A 25,224-nucleotide genomic window follows, 5' to 3' on the forward strand; every position below is an offset into this window, starting at 1 on the left:
CGTATGTTATCTGGGCTTCCTGTGGTTTCTAGAGCCGGACATGCTGTTGTGTCGTCCAAAATGGCCGACGAGGAAGATGAAGATGCCGTGGTCCAAGAGGTAAGACGAACGTTTCTCTCTCGGTTTGGGGCGTCTTTTATCACAACGACTGAAACGAATGTTCGCCTGGATTATTTGGCTTTCTATTTTCACAGGTTGACGTCTTCTTGGCAAAGTCGTTGGCTGATAAATTATATTTGTTTCAGGTAAAGTTTGCTGGTTGTCAAAGTTTTACTTAACTCGAACAAACTTGTGAGGCGCTTGGAAATTTTAACTATGATTACTTTGAAATACACAAAGGGTCCTACTCAAAATAGTGAAGGATAATGTTTTGCGTGTTGTAGTTTGAGTGTGATATAGGTGAAGGAAAATGGACATATAGACTTGAAATTATTAAAGCTTTATCAATTTGTCTCGTGCTTTTTTAGCCTAGCAAGAGGTGTAAATATATTTAATGACTTACTCATGAGCAGTCTTTGCTTGCATCGGTTTTTTATGTGTACCATCATCAATGAAATGATGGTTAATTTAGCATCCACTATCACCTCCACCCCCCCCCCCCCCCCCCCTCTACCCTCACATGGTGATACATTCTTGATGTGTAGTACCCATCAAGGCCAGCTGTGGTGACATATGACCCTGTGCAGCACCTGGGAGCAAGGATAAAGCCACAACAACAGAAGGTTGGTATATATTTTGTCAAACAGGCGTTAATCACATCAAACAAGCAAATCAAGCACACATGTCAGTCTCATCTCAAACTCTCAAACACATATAGTACCGCCCTCGAACATGTTCACATTTGTTCCCTAAATTGTTTGCGATATTTGTAAACAATTAATAATATCAAGCGATTGGCATTCCTTCCTCAAACTAATTCTCCCATGTCTAGTAGAAGTCTTTGTCAAATAATGGCTTCCCACTGTTCAAAAGTTTAATCCGTTTATTTTGGGTCTGTTAGGGAACAGCATGTTCACGAACAGTCTAGATATTTGTAAATTTCGCAAACAGTCTTCACAAATTTCGCTAATGTTGTCTAGGGAAAGTTTCCCAAACAGTGTAAATATGTTCGAGAGCGGTACTGTACCTCAAGTGTGTAAAGCCCACACATGAATCACATCCGTCAAACACATGTGTCATTCACATGTCAAACCCACACATTGAAAAGATACACCAAACTCATACATTAAACACACAAATCAATTACATGCCAAGTGCATATAAAACGCAGTTCAAATCAATATACTCAATTTTAGCACACTCAATTTTAGTACTCTTTTATGTCACATAACCGCTTTTATGTTTTGTTTCTACCCATGATTTTATGCATACTCTGTTTTATTATTTAAAGCTCTGTGGATTTTAGCTTCAATACATTTCTCTTCCATTGATTGACAGTGTGTACTGTTTTTGGGGGGGTCAGGTGGAAATAGAGCTTGCCGTTAACACCTCTGGTAGCAACTATTATGAGCCAAGAGGAGAACAGATTGCAAGTGACGTGGACCGGCGAGCCAATGATGCTGGAGAAAAGGATATATATTTTGCAAGGTAAAGTACAGTAGAAGAATCTGTTCAATAGATAAATATGCTCTATGGGTTTTTCTTTGGGTTTTACTCCCTCCACAAAAACCAACAATTTCAATCCTTAGGTGCCTTTTTCTTTGCCTTCAACTCAACCAAATTGCCGAAGTGCCCTTTTAAAAGAGCATGTCCCACTTGACACATTAGTCTTTTATTTGTAAACTATAACCTTGTTAATTTATTTCAAAGTAGTTGATTATGACAATTATGACATTTAAAGTAGAATTTTGTATAAAAAATTAGTTTTTTTTGCCAGGAGGATTTTTTTCATGAAAGAGGGTTTCACACTTTACCTTGCCAATTACCATCTAACTGTTTGTTGTTATAAATGGTAAAATTGAAAAAAAAAATTGTTTGTGGTGTAGTTATGATGACATGAGGTGTGTTGAAGCCTTGTCGGTGTCTTATAACATGATTGACACCTTTTCCATTGTTTTTGCAAGTCCTTTATTAGGGAAAAAGTGGGGTTTTAATATGAACTCATTAAATATGAATACTAATGAGGAGGAGTAGGTTAAAAACTAGATATTAACCATGAATACTAATGAAGGACCATCATATTAAACCTTCAGTAGAGCAAAAACACAGATTTAATAACAAGAACAATTGAATATTAACAATGCATCAATTTCATTGTCATGAAAGCAAAATGTGTAACCCTCGAAATTCAACAATAAGCTCAGCCAAATTTTTATGTGCAATTTTGAAAAATTATTCCAGCAAAGTTTGGCTGTGGTGTGGCTATCTACTCACTTGTTCCGCTTGTTATATGTCGTAGACATCACATTTCTTGTAAAAAGATATTTTGCGTAAATAAAAATAAGTCATTCTTCTTCGCTGTCAGTGAGCTCCATTCTCGCAGTTTGCTCACACTGAAACTCCAAGCTACAAAAATTTTGCAATTCAACTCAACCTTTGGGAATTGAGTCAGTGCACAGAGCAGCCCCACGCTGTCTGCAAGTTAATTCTGATTATGTTCAGTATTGATCTAACGAGATTATCAAATTTGTGGAATCTAGATAAGAGTCCATAAGATTTCCTTGCTTTAATATGCTTTAATAAAGTGCATAACAAATGGAAAGATAGACAACTACAAACAGGGTTTGACCGAGCTAGTCCCAAGTAATTCTCTAGAATCAACCACCAACTCTTCTGGGCTTTCTTGCAGGTCAATATGATCAACCTGAACCTTGTTGACTTTTTTGAAAAAAAAAAAACTATTTGAGTTTTGTCTCTTTTTCCCCAGTTTAAATTTACTAGGTATAGATCATCAAGCTGCACCCTCAGACTGTTATACAGCTAACTGCCTCCGTCCCCGGTATTTAACCCTTACTTATTTGTTGTTGCAGTGGGTTAATGGACAAGCAAGTATTGTCATCGGGGCAGACGCCAGCTGACGCTTCACGTTATGCTGTTGCTGTTCTCAAAGAAGGTGAGATAATGGCTGATAACCAATACTACTGTGAGATAATGGCTGATAACCAATACTACTGTGAGATAATGGCTGATAACCAATACTACTGTAAAATTTGGTTCTGAGTTGGGTTGTTATTTTAGAGGGGGCATCAATTAGATGGGAATACACTAGCCTATTGCATCTAAGACTTTAGAGTTATGGACTTTTTGTGTGAATAGTAATTAAAGTGTACAGTGGTGTGACCACATCACAGTATAATGAGACTCGACGCAATGCAAGTATTTATACCAGTCAATAAAATCATGGCAAATTGGATGTTCTCAAGGTGAACTTTGAGAAAACACTGAGTGGGCTCAGAATCCACGCACAGAACGTAAAAGACTTTCAGTCTGTACTGTACACTATTTTTGATTTAGTTTAAAACACACAAGAAGTCTATGATAGGAGTCTATGATATTTGGGTAAATCATAGTTTGAGTGGTAAATGGGATCCTAGTGAAATTGCTTGTTTTCCAGGTGAACTCCATCTAACACCTCTGCGAGGGGTGTTGCAGCTCCGACCAAATTTGCAGTACATTGACAAAGTTGAAGCTGGTGTCAAACAGACTGCCATTGGCAAAGATGACGGTAAGTACTGTGCATTAAACCCTTCCCTACAACCCTAAAAGTTAAATGTTTTAACAAGAAATGCCCCCGTAACTTTGTGACAATCATTAAATTACAAATTAAAATGATTTTCACATTATGAGCTGGAAAAATGCTTTGCTGTGTATCCATCTATGTTATTTTTGTACCTTTCATACTTTTCTAGCTGATTATTTGCTAAGAAAAGCTGATATGGTTATGTGCACGATGTTGATACTCAGCGGCGGATTAGTGAGCCTACTCGAATAAATTAACGTATTTTTTGCCGAATATTGCTCTTCACTATGAAATAATTAGCTCCAAGGGTGTTATAATGTTTAATGTTTACACGGAAAAAGAATTGAGCTTAAAACATATTTAAAGAGTAAGACATCGCATTTTGTCGGCCTAATTGTGATTATGACGCCAAAATGGTTTAAAATTTGCAAAGGGTCAAAACAAACCAGTGCGATAACTTTTTTCTTGCAGCTGCGCTTCATCGGGAACGTTACATGTTTCTAAAATCAACATTAGTTGCTCTTTCCATTGCTGTGTTAACCATGATGTAGGATGATCGTTTAGGGAGTAATTGAATGATGAATGCGTAACGACAACATTTCCCCCTGCAAGGGCACTCAAAGTTTGGATGTCAATATCGTCTATATTAAAACTTGTTAACATCAAGACTTACCAACCCAGGGATTCAACATGAGATGATATATCCAAATCCGCTTAAATTTCATTCTTAAAGCAACAATTTGTGTATATAATATGCAACATTTTTGGGAGAGAACACTGTGTCCCCCGTATTCTGAGATCTCGTAAACAGCATGGCTATGACACCGCATCTTACCCGGTCGAACTGAGTTTCGAATGATGTAAGCGCACAAAGTAACATGCATTAAGCATTACATTATACCCAACACTTTCCCATTTAAAAATGTACTTTCCCATTTAAATGTGTACTTTTGCGAGAGCGTTGTTTTCACGTCCTCAAACCGCGGGTCAACCAATCAGAGACCGTCACTTCAATAGCCTTAATTCAACGCGTCTGGAAAACGCCAGTCAGCCAATGAAATGATCTTGAAATTTGAGCCTTCGTGATTCCGCGTTCTTCCACGCGACCTGTCCAATCACACTGAATCATTCTTATCCCGCAAAAAGGGCAATACAAATAGCCTTCTGTCAACAGATGCAGATTGCCGGTGATAACGATAATTAACGCGGACTAGGGGTCAGAAGAGATCAAATGGAGAAGATGACTTTAGAAAATAAAAGGAGTAGCCTTCAAAACTACGTATAGTACCCGAACTTTAACAAGTCATTAAACAAGCTATTTCTAAAACCAACACCAAGGACACTCGAATTGGCTTACCCTAGTAATGACCTTTTTCTTCTTTGCACAGCTCTCCCAGAATCTCTTTTCGCTATACCAAATATGTCATGTCTTTCTGTGAACAATTCACCAAGTGGGTATTTTTAGTGTTCCCAGGTCGGACTAATCATACTTGACCTCAATGAACCAAAGACTTGTGATGGCGCGAAACGAAATTGGCGCCCTTTTAGTCCCGTTGGCTCGAACACGGCTGTATCCAGCCCAAATTTGTCTGCCATCCAAATCAAATATTGTTCTTTTTGCCATCGGTTTCATCCAAGAATGACCCATTCGTATTGTTCTCATTATAAAAAAATGCAGGAGAGAAATCTTCTAGCTCACGCTGCACATGATGCCGTGTAACACGAGATCTCAGGGTATGGAATGAATTGATAAACAATTTACTGTTTCAACAGATTCGGATTATACAGCAAATCAAAGTGCGTTTTCGAACGCAGAACGTGCAATCTGTAATATAGGTGAACTCGAAAAATACCACCGTGTTTCGAAGCAATCACATACGAAAAACCCCTTTAATAAAGCAAACCTCTAACTACTGAAACATCTCACCGAAACGTGAAAGAGGAAGATAGTATACAACATCATCATTTATTACAAGGAGAACGAATAAAAGCCAATCACATTCCCAATCAGTGCGTTTGCAGACGCAACGAGTGTCTAGGATCGATTTACAAAGATACATAGGCATGGAAAGCCGGTAAAAATTTTAGTGTACTATGTATCTAAAGTGACTAGCCTTTAAACAATATATCGGCGTTTTCTTACTTTGTAAGTCAAGCAAGCAAAATGTTTTCTTCATTTCACAGAGATTGGACATAGCCATGCGTTATATTTTCTTCTCAATAGACACTCAAGAGTAGGCTTTGAAAACAAACCGGAAACTGTGCGTTTTAAAGACGCAGGCTAGTCAATAGTGTGAAAGAATCTAATTTTCGGTACGAGAAACACATTATGGCGTTTGTAATTGGTTGTTAGAAGACGAGGTTGATAAAACTTTCTTATTCAAACATCAAAAGCAAGCTGTTATAAGTTGATTTACGTCTAGTTATGTGCTTTGGGAAAGCACCCGACTCCGGGACAGATGGAGCACCAAAGGTTGAGCTCTCTGTTGGTGGTCATATGATATGATTAACAAACTGCCATCTTGTAAGCTAGGAGATAAGGCCCGAGCTAGGGAGCTTTGCTCTTTGCACACAAGCATTCCAAGCACCAGTCGAGCAAAAGAGCGCATCAATATAATTCTAGAGAAAAATCAAAAGATTTGAACAGATAATCTGTTTAAAAGAATTTAGCCTATTATCATCCTACAGTATCGTAGATTCATGCATAGGGACAGTCGGATATTACAGCTTGGTGTTACATTTTTTCAACTTGACAAAGTTAGCACGTGGGAGCCCCAGCACATATACCCGCGGCTATTTACTCAAGTTGTGGTTGCTTCGAAACATGATGGTATTTTTCGAGTTCACCTATATTACATATTGTACGTTTCTGCGTTCGAAAACGCACTTGCTACGTTTTGATTTGCTGTATAATCAGAATCTGTCAATATTTAATTGCAACAACAGCAAATTGTTTATCAATTCATTCCATACCCTGAGATCTTGTGTTACACGGCATCATGTGCAGCGTGAGCTAGAAGATCTTTTTATAATGAGAACAATACGAATGGGTCATTCTTGGAGGGAACCAATTGCAAAAAGAACGTGCAATCTGTAATATACGTAAGGGGTAACGATGGGTACCTTAAAATTTCGAAAATCTCGCAAAAATTTCGCAAAGTCTCGGAATCTCGGCGTTTTTACGGAAGTCTCGAAGTCTCGTTTTTCCCCACGACATTTTAGGATCTTGGAGCCTCTTTTTGTATCACGTTCTCGGAGTCTCTGTTAAACGCGATCTGTTTTATGTTGTTACTGCTAAGGGTTTCCCTCTTTTTCGAGTCTCGAGTCTTAAGCCTTTCCGCTCTAGCTATTCTTTTTCAACTAATGTTTATGACATACCTCGAGCAAGTTATCTGATGTCCGAACACAAGCTAGTAAAAGCTCGGACACGGATTCCGAAATTTGACTTAAAGTCTCGGGCTCGGATTCTAAAACGCGGTCTCGGCGCCTCGGCAAATCTCGAACTTACTCATCGCTACCCCTAAAAGGGGTCTCTAGAACGCGCCAACATCCCAGAACATCGGCTTTATTCTCAGAGCGTATTGTTCACTGTTTATTGGCAACAAAATGTCTAGTTCTCGGATAAACAACTACTTTTGGAAAATAGTAATCTGGCGGTGTTTAAAGTTTGCGAGGATATAATATTTTCACTGGCTTTCCATGCCTATATCTGTCTCTTGATCTCGTGCTTGCATGAATATCTAGACCGTTGCATTTTCGAACGCACTAATAGACATGCGATTGGTTTTATCCTAAGGGATAAATTACTTGACATTGTTATTTATACCCTGCTTATACTCAAGCTCACCAAACTATAGACAAAAATGCTCAATGAAATAAATTGTAGTCCACTACTTTGAATGTAAACCCAGGAAGGTGACATGAATGTAGGAAATATTATGAACTTATACCCAAAATTAAGCAAACCAAAAGCACATAACTAGCTTTAAAGACGTAAATCAACTATAAATCAACTAATAACAGCTTGCTTTGATGTTTGAACAAGAAAAATTATATCATGTTCTTACAAGCAATTACAAGCGCCATGTGTTTCTTGTACCGAAAATTAGATTCTTCTACACTATTGACTAGCCTGCGTCTTTAAAACGCACACTTTCCGGTTTGTTCGGGCCTTATCTCCTAGCTTACAAGATGGCAGTTTTTTAATCATATCATATGACCACCAACAGAGAGCTCAACCTTTGGTGCTCCATCTGTCCCGGAGTCGGGTGCTTTCCTAAAGCACATAACTAGACGTAAATCAACTTATAACAGCTTGCTTTTGATGTTTGAATAAGAAAGTTGTATCAACCTCGTCTTCTAACAACCAATTACAAACGTCATAATGTGTTTCTCGTACCGAAAATTAGATTCTTTCACACTATTGACTAGCCTGCGTCTTTAAAACGCACAGTTTCCGGTTTGTTTTCAAAGCCTACTCTTGAGTGTCTATCGAGAAGTATAACGCATGGCTATGTCCGATCTCTGTGAAATGAACAAAACATTTTGCGTGCTTGACTTACAAAGTAAGAAAACGCCGATATATTGTTTAAAGGCTAGTCACTTTAGATACATAGTACACTAAAATTTTTACCGGCTTTCCATGCCTATGTAGCTTTGTAAATCGATCCTAGACACTCGTTGCGTCTGCAAACGCACTGATTGGGAATGTGATTGGCTTTTATTCGTTCTCCTTGCAATAAATGATGATGTTGTATACTATCTTCCTCTTTCACGTTTCGGTGAGATGTTTCAGTAGTTAGAGGTTTGCTTTATTAAAGGGGTTTTCCGTATGTGATTGCTTCGAAACACGATGGTATTTTTCGAGTTCACCTATATTACAGATTGCACGTTCTGCGTTCGAAAACGCACTTTGATTTGCTGTATAATCCGAATCTGTTGAAACAGTAAATTGTTTATCAATTCATTCCATACCCTGAGATCTCGTGTTACACGGCATCATGTGCAGCGTGAGCTAGAAGATTTCTCTCCTGCATCTTTTTATAATGAGAACAATACGAATGGGTCATTCTTGGATGAAACCGACGGCAAAAAGAACAATATTTGATTTGGATGCAGACAAATTTGGGCTGGATACAGCCATGATCGAGCCAAGCCACGGGACTAAAAGGGCGCCAATTTCGTTTCGCTCCATCACAAGTCTTTGGTTCATTGAGATCAAGTATGATTAGTCCGACCTGGGAACACTAAAAATATCCACTTGGTGAATTGTTCACAGAAAGACATGACATATTTGGTATAGCGAAAAGAGATTCTGGGAGAGCTGTGCAAAGAAGAAAAAGGTCATTACTAGGGTAAGCCAATTCGAGTGTCCTTGGTGTTGGTTTTAGAAATAGCTTGTTTAATGACTTGTTAAAGTTCGAGTACTATACGTAGTTTTGAAGATGTAAGGCTACTCCTTTTATTTTCTAAAGTCATCTTCTCCATTTGATCTCTTCTGACCCCTAGTCCGCGTTAATTATCGTTATCACCGGCAATCTGCATCTGTTGACAGAAGGCTATTTGTATTGACCTTTTTGCGGGATAAGAATGATTCCGTGTGATTGGTCAAGTCGCGTGGAAGAACGCGGAATCACGAAGGCTCAAATTTCAAGATCATTTCATTGGCTGACTGGCGTTCTCCAGACGTGTTGAATTAAGGCTATTGAAGTGACGGTCTCTGATTGGTTGACCCGCGTTTTGAGGACGTGAAAACAACGCTCTCGCAAAAGTACACATTTAAATGGGAAAGTACATTTTTAAATGGGAAAGTGTTACCCGCATCACGGTTCAAGCGCATAAGAGACCGGGGAAAAGTTGGATGCTTCGAAAATATTTATACCTGGTCAGATACCGCATCTTACCCGGTCAAACTCAGTTTTGAATAATCTAAGCGCATTAACCAACACGCATCAAGCCCTATTCTACCCGCATCCGTGTTGTTATTGTGAAGCGTGTTTAGCAGGAAACAACGACAACTGTAGCAACTCTGATTATGTTGACGCATGGGAGACAGCCGACAAGATCGAAACGCTGATCTCTCTCAAAGCGGTATAGCGTAGTATTCTTCACCTGGTGACCCAGGTGAAGAATACTACTTGTTAAAAGTTACCGGTGATGGCCCCGAAGTTTTAAAAGAGGAAAAGAACAATCCGTTTTTCAGCAAGGGGGTAGCAGTTGAAAGTAGCATACGACGTTTGTTACTCATCTTCCAATGAATAATGTATTTTTCGTTGATAATACAGAAACTGTAAGGTTAAAAAGTAAATTCAAGTATCGGGGATTTATACGTTAGCAAAGTTGTGAAGAATTGCTGGAACGTGTTTTGGCTTTTCTGAACTCTGAGAATGAGTTTTAATTTCTTTTTTCGCTTATATAAGCAAGCTGGATTTCTCACTTTCAAAACGATTCGAAAATTAGAAAAACATTTCAGGCTGCATTATGTTCTCTCTTAAAGCCTTCAAAGTTTTATTGCACACTTTTGGTATGTGAGCGCTTCCTTCGATATCAAATACCATGCATTTGAATGAACCCTTTTGGTGATGGATATACGTAACATCCGTTTCCTGTATTGTTGTAGTTAATTAAACGACCCAACAGCTGAATAGGACTTTACACCTCGATTTCTATATAACGAGCCAGTAAATACAATGAACATGCAAATTATTCCGGGTATTCTAACGTTTAGCCGATAAAACGGTTTTTAAATAATAACATAACGTCTTCACAAGCTCACAGTACCGGGAGATGTCAGCAGCCAATTAACCTACTGTTGTTTAGACAGTGCGCTAAATAAAGAATAGTTATTAACAACGTGTCCGGGGCTCTTTCCCCTGCTAGCAGAGGCCTCTTTTCTCTGTATTTCACTGGGCTGGCATAGCGAAATACAGAGAAAAGAGGCCTCTGCTAGCAGGAATGGGCTCTTGGCTTATGCAAGATAACCGTTATCGTCTATAATCTAAAACTCCTGCAACCGTTTTGACACGTTGCGCGTTTTCGCGATCAAACTCGTAGAGGCTATTCTACTATTTTTCTTGATGGCAAATTCAATGGTTGTGTTCTCGAGCTCTCATGATTCTTCAACCCGCTACCTACTCTATTTAAAGAATATTGAGAAACGGTTGGATCATATGCTAACTCAACATTGTTTGAAACACACGATCTGTAGACGGCCGGACTGTGCACGGGCTTGTTTAGAGCGTGCACGCAACGGTTTATTAAGAATGGTTGGGCTGTGCACGGTTTTGATTTAAGGTTTGCAAGAAGCATGCACGAATCTAAAACCAAACGTGCACGGTACTTCGGTTGAAATACAAGAACCGTGCTCGGACCGGGTACCTGCTTCAAACCCGGTCCATAGTGCGCTGCAGTACCCATGTTACATGGTTGGGTACCAACATCGTGCACATAGCCATATGAAATATTTCAAGCTTTGCTGTCAAATGGATTAAAATTCCTGTGAGCAGATTGCTGCAGTATGATATAAATACTAAATGTACTGTATGTCCTTTACAAAAAAATATACTATTAGCATGGGCAAGTGCCCATTTTAGAACAAGTCTTCAGTTTGAGCCAGGATTCGAACCTGGGTACCAGCGGTTAGAGGCCGACGCGCTAACACACAAGGCCACCCGTGCTTCTATTGAGCATTGCATGTGCGTCCAAAATGCCACAGGCTGGTGGTTCACAGCTGATCCTAAATGCTGGGCAAAGGGGAATTTGAATCCAAAATTCCTCGAAAGAAGCAATCTGGCAGCATTTTCTGTAGCTTCATCTGTAAAGTCCACTTCGTGTACCATTCTAAATCAGCTAGGGCCAGCCAGTCTGTGGCATTTTGAATGCGTGCGCAACATCATAAAAATGGTGTATTCTATATCTCTCCATGAAGGTGATTCGCAAGATGAGGAGGAGGATGCAAAAACAGTCACAGTAAGTCAAATTCCTGGTCGCAAAATTGCTGCTGTATGAGAATGTTCATTATTGACAAATAGATGATATTATCCATTAACAAACAGTACCTTTTAATGTCCCACATTTAATATGGATTACTGATCAAAGGCTTGGCAGCAAAAGTGTACTGTAGTCCGGGACCGTGGGGCATATTAAAAAGTGGGTGAGCTGAAAATTGAAAAAATTAACATATTGATAAAAAAATAAAAATAAATCATGGTATGTGACTTGTTTCTGTCGCAAAAAGTGATGGGCCTCGCCCCCTAGCCCCTCCCCCTCCGCGGTGCCTGGTAGCTGCAAAGCTTTATAAAAAGGTGCTCAATTCTTAAGTAAACAAAAATACTAAGCTCATGTTTCAAGGTTCGTATGGCACGCCCAGAAACAGATAAAGCCAAGCTTCAGCGCATGTCCTCCTTCAAGTACCTCGAGAAGAAAGAGGCGGAAGAGCAGTGGATTCCATTGCAATACTATCCTCCACAGGTTCGTACAATAACACTAAACATCACCTGAAATTTTGGATGGAGAATAATAGACCAATTTTGGTTGCATTACTTTCCATCAATACTGTACTCACCAAAAGACATCAGAAAAAGTGTATCCAAGGGGTTGAGAGAAAGGATAGCTGGGGTTACTATCCAAACCTTACTTTGACAAATTTCTGTTACATTTTCTGTGCCATCCACCTCTTTATGTTCATATTCTAGTTTGCCCCCCTCCCCCTTTTATTGAAAGTCTGGATCCACCAGTGATCAGTCAGCTGTTAGATGTTACTGTACTAGATATGTAGCTTGAAAGCAATGAACTGTAGTATAAATAAGGTGTGAAGAGGGAGATAAGGAGAAACAAAGGGGTTCACTTTGAGACGATCAATGTGTTCAAGTACTAACTACTGTACCCCCCCACTCCCTAGGTTTGTCAGTGAATATATGAACAAAGAGGGGAATACCAAGGGGGGGCTCCTATAAAAACAGATGAGCGTGATCGTCGGCAAAATCGATTAAAAGCACTTTGGGTATGGTCAACAAATTCTTACCCCTAAGAGATAGCAAATTGGGTTAGGTCGAAGGAATTTTTAGCCCTACAAGAAAGCAAAATCGAAATAACAATTGGTTGAGATTTTATACACTAAAAGAGAGGACAATCATCCCAGTCCACTTACTTTTGGAGAGTCCCCCAACCCGGGAAGGGCTACTGTAGTTCTACAGTACAGACTGGATTTTTTTAAATCTCAACTAGCTGATTTACCAAGTAAAAGTGTTTTGGCCATTGTCCATGCACATGCAGAATCCTCTTTAAAAAATGGCAAAATCCTTTCAGTCTGTATTTGTACTGTAGCTTGATTGAGATTAAAACTGTAGATTGTTGATTGTATGTTTACTGTTATTATTGATAGCACTCCATGGCATCGCTAGACCGTGATGATCTGTTGTGTAAGGATGCATCTGCAGAATCTCCCGAGATATCAGTCTCGCCGAGGTAGCCATTAGTAGAACAAGTGGTTTTGTGGGTATGTGGTGACCTCCCCCTTCTAGGGTTGTCTCTTTTTCTACTACTTACTCTTTTACAGTATCCAGTGTTTTAGCTATTCATCACGTCAAGGCCGCCATTTTTTTTTCTTGGGTGACTGTGCACAATTTGGAAATGAGAAGAAGGGTTCTTTACCCCTGATGGCTATACAGCTGAGTCGTGGTTTTATGAACACTTTTACTCAATTTTGTGTCATGTTAAACTTGCTCAATCTCCAAGCCAACTGGCCAATACATTCCTCAGGAACATATACTGTCATTTAACATAATTTTTGGCCCAATGATTCCATAAGGAGGGCTAAAATTCTCATATCTATCTCGAGACATTTGTGTTACCAGAGTCTGTATTTGTGACAAAAACAGCTCTTCTCTCTCTCCTTCTTCTCCACCAGTTTACTTCTCCACCACTTTCCAACAGAAACATCAACAGACAAGAAACAAAATAATCTATCTATGCTATTTAACAGGCCATCCACTCTAAATTATCAGTCAAATCCTTAAATATTCCAATAGTCACACCGCTTTTACAATTTTGATATATTTTTTTGCATTTTTCATTGTCATTTAGATTGTTACCGAATCAACCAGAAGAAAACTGGCCACTTAAAAAAAGCAAAATTAGAGGCTCTGCTTTTCAGGGTGTACATTACTTTCCTTTTGGACATGATTGATTATTTACAATAACAATATGAAATTTGGTTTGCTTAACAGAGAATACTTAAAGCTACTAACACCTTCATCTGTGAAAAGAGAGAAGTAAGTACCACTACTGTACTTCAGTCTCTGATAATAGAAAACTTGACAATGTTTAATAAAGGCAGCAGAGATATTATATAACATACATCAGGCCTGTACCTAGGCATCAGCCCTGTAACCCCCTCCTCCCCCCCCCCCCTCACAGACACACACACACCGGCGAAAAGTCCACTTCCAGTGCGTAATAGACATGCTATTTGAAAACAAAACCATAAAACATAGCGAATTAGATCACTCTGATTTGTCATAAATCTAAAAATCAATTTGTAGCCAAATCCGACAATAAACATCCAATTGGAAATACTGCAATGGTATTAAAAAATCCCTTTTTGTTCTTTTGGGGTGGTCAGATTTGGTCAGAAATCTGAATTAGCACCCCTTCACAAGACAAAATTAAATGTGAGCATCAAGGCCACTAATACATGTACAAGTATTTACTGTAATTTCACAGTTGCTCTGTTTCTGTTTGCTAGTTCTCAACCAAAGATGCCCTGCAATGTTCTGTCTATGACACAATTGAAGACCATGGAGTTATCAGAACAAGTGAAGGCACTCCTAGTCAATGGTACGGTAAAATATTGAGGAAAACCCTGTTGACTTGTAACCTCATGGGAGACAAGAGGTTGATATTGAAAAAGTAGAAAAAATAGCACAAAATTAGTTTTATAAAAGTACAGGGCCATAGCAGGCCTTGAAATAAGGGGAGGGCACGATATGGATGCAGTAAGAAAACTGGGGGGCACAGCCACGCCCTATCTAGGGACTTCCTTATAATGTTTGAAAAAGACTTGAGCCCCGTCCTTAAATGGAAGCTTGAGGTTAATTTATTATGGGTACTCCAGTTATCTGATTTGAAGTTATCAGGCAGGGGCTTAGCCATGGGGGTGGCCTCGGGGGCCCGGGCCCATCTTCTAGCAGCCAAAAATACAGTAAATGAGACATCATCTAAAATACAGGAGAAAATCCTGGCTACGCCGCTGTAAAGGCTTCATTGTCTTTTATTTCAAAGAGTCTAAAACGTACAATCAAATTTCTTGTGACCTGAATGTGTTATCAAGCCCATAGATGGCAACCACTTCCCCCTTGGAATCAAATTTTCAAAGAAATGTATGGAGCTAAAAAATCGTTATGAGAATGTAATCTCTCTGCTCCAAATTAGACTTGTTGGACATTGTTTTCTTTAAATGGATTTTACAGTTAGTGTGTAGTGCTGAAGAAAGCGCTATACAAATGTTAATAATGAAAATTGATTGAATGAAAAGTTCTCTTCTCCTTCCTATTCCAGCCAAGCTTATGAGTTTTTCCCAGCTGTGCACACTGTTGGCACCTATGGCAAAGGAAGCAGTCATCCTCAAGCACTTGCAGCAGTTTGCTGTCCTCGTGCAGGGGAGCTGGGTCGTCAAGAGGTACTAATTCTTCTTAACTGATATTAGTTTTATTTTTTTGCTATGCTTTAGAGAATTTGACCATGTTTTTGTTTTAAAAAAATAGTAAGTGAAAACACTTACAAAACAAAACAAAACAAAACAAAAAAAACGACAAATGGAAAACTGGTCGCTTCTTAGTACACTGATCACATGATTTATCCATATTTTCCCATAATTCAATAGAAATATGATGAGATCCATGGTCCCTTTCCTTTTGTAAGTAACTACCATTTGACAACTGGCTTGCTGTTTGCACCTGATAATGTTTTTATAAATGGTTGGACTAGTACAGTGGACAAAGTGAGCATCATTGGCACCTAATGTGTAAAAAAAGGTTTTATTTATAATTTGGCTGAGTAATTTGAAATCAGGACTTTGGAACGCTTAATGGAGGTCTGTTATACGTACAGTACAGCTACTAGCTATTAGCAGAAGTATTTTTCACTCACCTAAAGAGTTTTTTTTTTTTTATAAAATAGTAGAAGAAATGTCATTGGGATCATGAGATTGAATCACAGAAGTGAACTTTTTAAAATATTGAGTAAAATAACCAGTTTAACATTACTGTTTGCACTTATAGTTATCCATTTCTGTCTTCTGATTGTTTTTAGTGAAGTGCTTTACCCTGAAGGCACAGTCAGCCCAAACAGTGGAATTCCTGCAGTAATCCTTTGCAGAGGAAGAGACTACATAGTGAGTAATACTAAAACTGCCATTAGGTAGAAGGGTTCACAGGGTGTGTACACACGCCTTCCTCACAGCCAAAAAGCGGTCATTTCTTATTGAAGAAGTAAATCGAAGCTCTATATTGAAATGCTCTTGTCAGCCAAACCTTTGTTACTGCATTTAATTTTGCAAGGCACACATGTGCTTAAATCTCGAAATAACCATCTAAAAACAAAGTTTAATACTTTATTAATTAACCAAATTCAAGCAAAAATATTGCATTGGTTTCCCCAAATCAGTCAATGGAAATGGATGCTTTTTGCACTGGTACTATGCTTGGATGACGGCTGACAGAGGCTGTTTGAGGTCATTCAGTTCAACCATTTTTAGCAAGAACTGACATGCTATGAAATTTTTTCTCATTAAAGTTTATATTTGATGAAGTTTATTTGATTGAGAGATTCATTAATTCAATGATTATTATTATTAGTATCAAGATTGTATTATGGGACTCTGACATTAACTTGAAGTAGCCGAGGAAGCAATTAGATAGGGATCTTTATTGATTTTATTGTTGGCTCACTAAATGAGCGCCACAAGGATAATATATTTTTATATATTTTTTTCATTTTCATTATTGCAATTTTTTTATTATTATGTTATCAATTAAGTAGTAGTACTTTTTCACTTATCATTTGAAAATACAGTAGAAACCCGCTAACTAGAACTCGGCTTACTAGAATTCCCCACTAACTCAAACTGAATTCGATTTCCCTTGAACCTAATTTTGAGTCATTTTTTCTCTGCTAATTCGAACTGTTTTTTTTTGTTCGCTAACTCGAACTGATTTTTGCTCCCCTTCAGAGTTTGAGTTAGCAGGGTTCTACTATATATACATAGTAATTTAAGAAGTTTCCAACCCACAATTATTGAAAATTATGATTTTTTTAAAAATTATTTTTAAATTATTATTATAATTATTATTAAATTATTATCATTATCATCATTATTATGATCATCATCATTATTATTATCATTATCATTACCATTATCATTATCATTATTATTTTATTATTATTATTATTACTATTACTATTACTATTACTATTACTATTACTATTACTATTACTATTACTATTACTATTACTATTACTATTACTATTACTATTATTATTATTATTATTATTATTATTATTATTATTATTACTATTGTGCTAGAATACACTCATACTTCTAGTGACACTGTATCAAGACCTTGTATCATCATTTTCAGCTGTGGCGGTTCACACAAAGCCGTGTTGTTGTCAGAAAGGATATTGCCTCGGTTACAAAGGTACTTTTTTCTCAACATGTCTATGCTCAGTGATCTTCTCATCTCTTTTTTATGTTGTCATTTGAAATTGTTGCAACACCCTTTTAGTTTTGCGTTGTTTCATTGTGGTGCATGTAGAGATTACATTGTCTGTTCACTTTTACTCGTTTCTGATTTCAGTTTTATTTTGGCAACACTTATTGTGTGAACATACCCTTGACAGATCTGTGTGTTCATGTACGTGGTTAATGACGTGGCGATTTTTTTCCAGCTTCCAAATGAAGACATCAAAGCAATGCTGGAGCATGTAAGTACTTTGAGATCTGCGTTCTCATCTCCCTTTCCATAATGCACTGCAGTCTCATCTCCCTTCCCACGATGCACTATGGTCTCCTCCCTCTTTCCTTGATGCACTGCAATCTTTTCTCTTTTCCCATGATGCACTGCGATCTCTTCCCTTCCCATGATGCACTGCAATTTCCCTCTTCCCATGTTGCACTGCAATCTCCTCTCCCCTTTTGTGGCACACTGCTTTTGGTAGCCATTTTATTTGCCCGTGAAATTTGAATAATTTGCAAAAAAAAAACACGTACATCCAACAGAGCAAAGCTGCATTTTTACAAGATATTATAGACGATTTAACAATTTATACAATACTCAATGCTTTTATCTCCAAATCAGATCTCACGCATGCGTGTTGCGCAGGGCTGGGAATTTCTGCTTCCATGTGATACGGAATTTATTCACAAGTAAGTCTGGGTAAACTCGAAGTCTATTTTTAAGGCTGTGTGCAAGCAATGCCAACAATGGCCAGCATCGCTGGCGTTACCTTAACACAAGGTAAATGGAAGTTGGCAAGCTCCTTTGCATAAACGGTAGACGGTTTATTAGAGGAACAATGTCACCAGTTCATTTTTGGTCATGTCGATTGGGCTGGCGGAAAGTTGCCATTCAAGGAATCGGGTAGATGGTTCTATGTTCCATTCAAGCTAGCACTGTTTCGCTTCTTGTCATTTCCTTGTAATTTCAGGGGGAAAACAGGTGTTACAGCACTGTTTTAACTAATGTCATTGTTTTCAGACACCCTGAAGTTTTCAAACACTTCGTGAGCTTTTGGGAATCCAAACACGAGATGTAGGTACTTCTTATCAAGGCTTCTGTGGCAACACAATCTACTCAAACTCGCATAGCGCGTTGTGTTGCATGAATTGACTACAGGCTTCTGGAAAGAGCAAAGAAACCTAACCAAACGATCTCTCGAACTTTTTCCGATTTTCTCTTTTGTAAGAAACTTTATTTTGTCTCGGCTCTTAGGCTGGCATCCTCCTTAAACATCAGTAAAACGCATACTCACGAGAAAGCGTCCGCTGACCACAAGGATCACAAGAAGGTTCACACAGGTACAGTGTGTTTGGCTTGTTCTTTGTTAAATAAGATCAAGAAAGAACCTTGAGTCGTTTATTTAGCGGTCACTTATCTCGGTTCCGTGGTTGTTCGCTGCATAGAGGTACCACTGTATACATCACTTGTCACGGTCCCTAGGGTGGCCGCTTAATAGAGGTACCACTGTATACATCACTTGGCACGGTCTTGAGGGTGGCCGCTTAATAGAGGTACCACTGTATACATCACTTGGCACGGTCTTAAGGGTGGCCGCTTAATAGAGGTACCACTGTATACATCACTTGGCACGGTCCCTAGGGTGGCCGCTTAATAGAGGTACCACTGTATACATCACTTAGCACGGTCTCAAGGGTGGCCGCTTAATAGAGGTTCCACTGTATACATCACTTGGCACGGTCTCAAGGGTGGCCGCTTAATAGAGGTTCCACTGTATACATCACTTGGCACGGTCCCTAGGGTGGTCGCTTAATAGAGGTACCACTGTATACATCACTTGGCACGGTCCCTAGGGTGGCCGCTTAATGGAGGTTCCACTGTATACATCACTTGGCACGGTCCCTAGGGTGGTCGCTTAATAGAGGTACCACTGTATACATCACTTGGCACGGTCCCTAGGGTGGCCGCTTAATAGAGGTACCACTGTATACATCACTTAGCACGGTCTCAAGGGTGGCCGCTTAATAGAGGTACCACTGTATACATCACTTAGCATGGTCCCTAGGGTGGCCGCTTAATAGAGGTACCACTGTATACATCACTTGGCACGGTCCCTAGGGTGGCCGCTTAATAGAGGTACCAATGTATACATCACTTAGGACGGTCCCTAGGGTGGCCGCTTAATAGAGGTACCACTGTATACATCACTTGGCACGGTCTTGAGGGTGGCCGCTTAATAGAGGTACCACTGTATACATCACTTGGCACGGTCTCAAGGGTGGCCGCTTAATAGAGGTTCCACTGTATACATCCCTTGGCACGGTCTCAAGGGTGGCCGCTTAATAGAGGTTCCACTGTATACATCACTTAGCATGGTCCCTAGGGTGGCCGCTTAATAGAAGTACCACTGTATACATCACTTGGCACAGTCCTGAGGTTGGCCGCTTAATAGAAGTACCACGGTTCGGTTGGCACATCAGCTATATAGTCAGAATTTGCATAGGAGAGTGGGGAGGAGAGTTTTGTTCTTCTGGAGATTTGGTCATTCTCCAATAGGAAAAGACTGTTTTTATGGCGGCCAATGATGGAGAGGGAGGTGTGCGCACCCCTAGCTATTCACCTGCGCATGCGTGTATGGTGCTGCAGTTTTTCCTGATATGTCCCTTTGGTTTCCATTTTTTTAGATGGATCGGAGTCTCAAGAGACAACGAAGCGGGCGCCGAGAGTGTCAAAACTTGAAGCAAATCATGCTATTCCGAAATCGCAGAAAACACTACCCAATATGAACAATAATGCAACGGAATCTTCTACTCCCATGGAAGTAGAGGAATTCGTAGACACAGGCGATATACATGTGACCAAACAGCCCCTATCTGCGGATAGCGAACATTTCCAAGAAGTGTTTAAACGGTTACAGGACTTTGTAAGCGAGAAATTGCATCGAACTGTTCTTAGCTTTGCGGAATTTAAGAGATTGCTACTTTTGAAGCAGACTGGTGAGTATCAAGAAGGATTTGGGATTCCTGTGGATAATCATAACACAGTAAACCCGCTCGGTATTTTAACCTTGCCTGTGATAAGATACCTCTGCCATGGGTCGCAAGTTCGTTTGATCAAACCGCCGTCCACGATCGTGATCCAGAGCGCATGCTCCGTTCATTAATTACTGGCCACTATTTGAGCCCACAATGACTAGCGCATGCATGAAACGTATATCCGCTGCGTGATAATAAGCCCGCATTCGAAACGGCGTCCTCCGTAGAAATATCACGCGACGAATAATAAAAGACCTTATCTTCATTCAGAATTTTCCGTTTACAGGTTTTGCATATTCTTCTGGGAATAGCTGATCTAATTTACCAAAAAGTTTTGTAACATTTTTTTCGAATCCAACTGTGCGATATTTACATTGAAGAAACTCGCCTGCCCAGATGTCTTGAAATTAATCCCACAAACAAGACAAAACTTGTCTTTGCTGCGTTTGTTGTTCAATCTTTTTAGTGACGTTTTAGGTGATTGAAATTGAACAGTTGTTTTCTTTTTTCGAAGAGGAGAACTAATCGGAGTTTGATTCATGATTTCCGACTAAACCCATGCAAAGCATATTAGCATATTGACAGCTTTCGCGCGATGGTACGGGTTTTGGCACGTCGGTCGCTTATTAACGCTGACGCATGCGCAACAGAAACAGTTTCGACCCATGGCAGAGGTATCTTTTCCTCGCGAACTCCAGCCCAGCGAAATACAGAGAAAAGAGGCCTCTGCTAGCAGGGAAGTGATAAGTGACTTGCACTCAGAAATCATGTGACCTTTTGGGTGGCAATCTCCGATTTCTAGCGGCAAAGTAACAACACCAAAAAGCGACTTATTCAGCGCTTACGAATCAGTCAGAAAGTTTCTTCTGTTTCTCAGGGTGACGGGCGCTACCATTTGTGTAAAAAATGCAACGAGGTGTTATAGGTGCCTGGTAGCGCTTGGTAATAGATAATGATGTAGTATTATTATAGATTGTAAAGACCGCTAAAAAGGATAGATATTCCAGGCGTTTGAGGCTCCTTTCTCTTCATCAGTGTCTAGTGGGGATTATACAATTAAGCGGGCGTGTATTTGAAATGCCAGGGCAAAATAAATTTGCTACTCAGAAGGTCACGTGATTTCTTAGCGCGAGCCGGCTATTGGTCTTAGCTTTGAGGGACTATATTTAGCTTGATCATGTTTAAAGAGTCCAGAGATGCGAGCTTGAAGCAAACGTGAGTTTGGGGCATTTAATTTCGGTCAAGAAAGACCCCTCCATGGGAAGCCTGTGGAACCCATAACACAGGGCTAATTTGTGAGGTTTGAAGCAAAGTCTACCTATTTTGCCAAAATAGACAATTGTTCTAATTCTCAACTCATTTTACCCAGCATGCCCCCCGGGTGACGCGTTCTGCTTGGGGGTGTCAGACTCGTTACTCGAGGACGCAATCCTGACCAGCGGTGCTACAGAGGTTGACGTCATGGTATTGGCAGTTAATCAATTTCATAATATCTATTTCGTGTAACCCCCTCACCCCCCAAGTAATTTAACTACAATGAGCCCCCCCTCCCACTGAAAGCTGCTCTGAATGAATCCAGTTCTTAGTCACATCCCACCAGACTAAGGTTCCTATTCGCTATAATACCGAGTTACTCTTGAATACCGTCATATCTCTAAGTGAAAACTACCCATTATCGATAATCCCTTTAGTAACCAGCTACCTCCGACTTGTTCCGAGTTACTCCCGAATAGTACCCAGTTACTCCCGACTATTTCCGAGCTACTCTCGAAGAATACCGAGTAACCCACGTTTAGTAACAAATCACTTCACTAAACATGCAGGCAGAACATATGTAGCGGATCTACGTGTGGGGTTTACTGCCCCCCCTCCATGGACTGCCTTTTTTATTGTTTTCATTGTGTCTGTTCGTTCCAAAATCGTTACGTAGGTTAATTAATGACGACAATTTTTAGCTCGAAACCCCCCTTGGCTATAAGCTAGGTCTGCCCCTGAAGATTGTAAGATTTTGAAGAAGATGGTAGAACATTTTCTTCCCTATATATTATATACGTGATCTTCTGTGGTGAACCAATAAGAGCAATAGCCGTTATTTAATATTTACAAGGTTCACCATATAACATAAACCTGATAAGCTGTATCATTCATAATAACCAAAGTCTACAAAATTATTATGAATCATTATGTGGTATGTGTATCTTATGCTATAATGCTTTGTTTTAGCCAACAAATTTCTAGAATTAACAAAAACATTTTTGACATGCCAGCGTGCACTTGCCTTGTTTTTACACCACAGGTAGCCCAAGCATAATGTTAGTGGACTGCAATGTACTAAAGTTAGAGCTTATAATATAGGGGGTTTTTATACCTCAAAATTCATAAGAAATTCTCATTAAAAGTAGCAATCTCTTAAATTCCACGAAACTCGCCGTGCGGTTCGTCCGTGATGCCCTTGATGCTCATGTAAAGTTTTAAGTAATGCTCCGTGTAAGAACTAGGCGACCCAACGGCAAATGCACGCTGGCATGTCAAAAAATGGTTTTGTTTATTCTAGAAATGTGATTGGCCAAGACAAAACATTATATCATAAGATAAAGATAACACAACATGATTCATGATATTTTTTAATATTTTGGTTATAGGGTTAATTACTATCCAGCTTTTCAGGTAAATTTTATGTGGGGAACCTTGTAAATATAAAACAACCAACAGCTATTGTTCTGGCTTCTTCTGATTGGTTCACACATAAAATCACCTGTAAGGTATATACCAAAGAAAATGTTTCACGCAATTTCTTCAAAGTCTTACAATCTTCTATATGTCCTGCATGCATGTTTGGTATAAAAAAGATCCTATGTGGGAAAGCTATAATAAAGCTTTTTGCCGCAGGGCAATGGGACTTTGCATTACTTAAGAATCTACCTTCAATCCACCTCTCCATGTAAAAGAAAAGAATTTCCTTTTACTTTCCATTTATATTAAAAGCCCCAACTATAGTGAATTGCAGTCCACTGACATTATGCTTGGGCTACCTGTGCTTACACGGAACATTACCCAATCACGTATTGTTTTTCTTACCAGTGGCCCACAGCCCCCCTGCACAAGGATCTGCACTCACGCAAGCTGTACGCCTTCAGGACGATAGGAGATGAGGCTATTGATAAGGTACGCGACACTCAAGTCTACCCGAGCTAATCGTCTCGATAAGGTACGAGACACTCAAGTCTACCCGAGCTAATCGTCTCGATAAGGTACGCGACACTCAAGTCTACCCGAGCTAATCGTCTCGATAAGGTACGAGACACTCAAGTCTACCCGAGCTAATCGTCTCGATAAGGTACGCGACACTCAAGTCTACCCGAGCTAATCGTCTCGATAAGGTACGCGACACTCAAGTCTACCCGAGCTAATCGTCTCGATAAGGTACGCGACACTCAAGTCTACCCGAGCTAATCGTCTCGATAAGGTACGCGACACTCAAGTCTACCCGAGCTAATCGTCTCGATAAGGTACGCGACACTCAAGTCTACCGAGCTAATCGTCTCGATAAGGTACGCGACACTCAAGTCTACCCGTGCTAATCGTCTCGATAAGGTACGCGACACTCAAGTCTACCCGAGCTAATCGTCTCGATAAGGTACGAGACACTCAAGTCTACCCGAGCTAATCGTCTCGATAAGGTACGAGACACTCAAGTCTACCCGAGCTAATCGTCTCGATAAGGTACGCGACACTCAAGTCTACCCGAGCTAATCGTCTCGATAAGGTACGAGACACTCAAGTCTACCCGAGCTAATCGTCTCGATAAGGTACGCGACACTCAAGTCTACCCGAGCTAATCGTCTCGATAAGGTACGAGACACTCAAGTCTACCCGAACTAATCGTCTCGATAAGGTACGCGACACTCAAGTCTACCCGAGCTAATCGTCCCGATAAGGTACGCGACACTCAAGTCTACCCGAGCTAATCGTCTCGATAAGGTACGCGACACTCAAGTCTACCCGAGCTAATCGTCTCGATAAGGTACGCGACACTCAAGTCTACCCGAGCTAATCGTCTCGATAAGGTACGCGACACTCAAGTCTACCCGAGCTAATCGTCTCGATAAGGTACGCGACACTCAAGTCTACCCGAGCTAATCGTCTCGATAAGGTACGCGACACTCAAGTCTACCCGAGCTAATCGTCTCGATAAGGTACGCGACACTCAAGTCTACCCGAGCTAATCGTCTCGATAAGGTACGCGACACTCAAGTCTACCCGAGCTAATCGTCTCGATAAGGTACGCGACACTCAAGTCTACCCGAGCTAATCGTATCAATCTGTCATTACAGGCTTGTTATTGCAATAGGGGACTTAGAGAACACGTGACTGTTTGGGTGGCAAACTAGCGTGCGCCAGGCTTTTAGCGGCAAAATATCAACAACAAAAAGCAACTTGCTAAACGTACACGAATGATTTACTGTTTGGGTATAAGGGTGCCGCCAAGCATCTGGAACCCTGAAACCGTTTAGAACAATAACCCCAATTTTCATACCTTGTTCAACAAGAAGGGCAGCGATTGCGGAAAATTCGTATACCCCCTCCCCCCCCCCCCCCCTCCAAACCTCTGTAGTCACAAGGCTTTGGAAAAGCCCAGTCCTACCCGGCGGCCCAGTCCCGTGTAGTGAGCTTAGGGTTTGGGGACCCAACCTTAATTAAGCTTCTTATCTTTGGTCTGGCTTTGTTGAAAACTGAATGAATACTTGCTAATCAAAGGCTTCGGTTGATTTTC

General features: G+C 40.1%; 1 protein-coding gene and 1 long non-coding RNA gene across 5 annotated transcripts in view; one reads left to right on the forward strand and one right to left on the reverse strand.

Moving 5' to 3' along the window:
- LOC116603954 (DNA-directed RNA polymerase III subunit RPC5-like) overlaps positions 1 to 25,224 on the forward strand; it is a 26,754-nt gene continuing 1,530 nt past the window's right edge. Inside the window, exons 1-22 of one of the 3 annotated variants that reach the window (XM_048719724.1) lie at positions 2 to 99; positions 195 to 245; positions 645 to 722; positions 1,463 to 1,587; positions 2,970 to 3,052; positions 3,554 to 3,664; positions 11,607 to 11,647; positions 12,029 to 12,148; positions 13,062 to 13,144; positions 13,906 to 13,950; positions 14,424 to 14,515; positions 15,236 to 15,356; positions 15,989 to 16,070; positions 17,317 to 17,376; positions 17,627 to 17,662; positions 18,037 to 18,104; positions 18,436 to 18,489; positions 18,670 to 18,755; positions 20,100 to 20,411; positions 21,820 to 21,914; positions 23,532 to 23,615; positions 23,659 to 24,882. In XM_048719724.1, coding sequence (XP_048575681.1) covers positions 4 to 99; positions 195 to 245; positions 645 to 722; positions 1,463 to 1,587; positions 2,970 to 3,052; positions 3,554 to 3,664; positions 11,607 to 11,647; positions 12,029 to 12,148; positions 13,062 to 13,144; positions 13,906 to 13,950; positions 14,424 to 14,515; positions 15,236 to 15,356; positions 15,989 to 16,070; positions 17,317 to 17,376; positions 17,627 to 17,662; positions 18,037 to 18,104; positions 18,436 to 18,489; positions 18,670 to 18,755; positions 20,100 to 20,411; positions 21,820 to 21,914; positions 23,532 to 23,615; positions 23,659 to 23,688 — 1,953 coding nt within the window. In that variant the 5' untranslated portion in view covers positions 2 to 3 and the 3' untranslated portion in view covers positions 23,689 to 24,882. Of the gene's footprint in view, positions 100 to 194; positions 246 to 644; positions 723 to 1,462; positions 1,588 to 2,969; positions 3,053 to 3,553; positions 3,665 to 11,606; positions 11,648 to 12,028; positions 12,149 to 13,061; positions 13,145 to 13,905; positions 13,951 to 14,423; positions 14,516 to 15,235; positions 15,357 to 15,988; positions 16,071 to 17,316; positions 17,377 to 17,626; positions 17,663 to 18,036; positions 18,105 to 18,435; positions 18,490 to 18,669; positions 18,756 to 20,099; positions 20,497 to 21,198; positions 21,437 to 21,819; positions 21,915 to 23,531; positions 23,616 to 23,658; positions 24,883 to 25,224 lie in introns of those variants that run through there. The other 2 variants (XM_048719723.1, XM_048719725.1) reach the window with 2 other exon arrangements.
- Positions 5,059 to 9,465, reverse strand: LOC125557301. 2 transcript variants are annotated; one of them, XR_007305216.1, is made up of 2 exons: positions 8,654 to 9,465; positions 5,059 to 5,112 (listed from the first exon to the last, which is right to left on the reverse strand). It is a non-coding gene; the product is annotated as an uncharacterized LOC125557301 (long non-coding RNA). The 2 variants fall into 2 exon arrangements; XR_007305217.1 differs by lacking the exon at positions 8,654 to 9,465 and adding an exon at positions 6,803 to 8,330.

Source organism: Nematostella vectensis, chromosome 12, assembly GCF_932526225.1.
Source record: "Nematostella vectensis chromosome 12, jaNemVect1.1, whole genome shotgun sequence".
Classification (NCBI taxonomy): Eukaryota; Metazoa; Cnidaria; class Anthozoa; order Actiniaria; family Edwardsiidae; genus Nematostella; species Nematostella vectensis.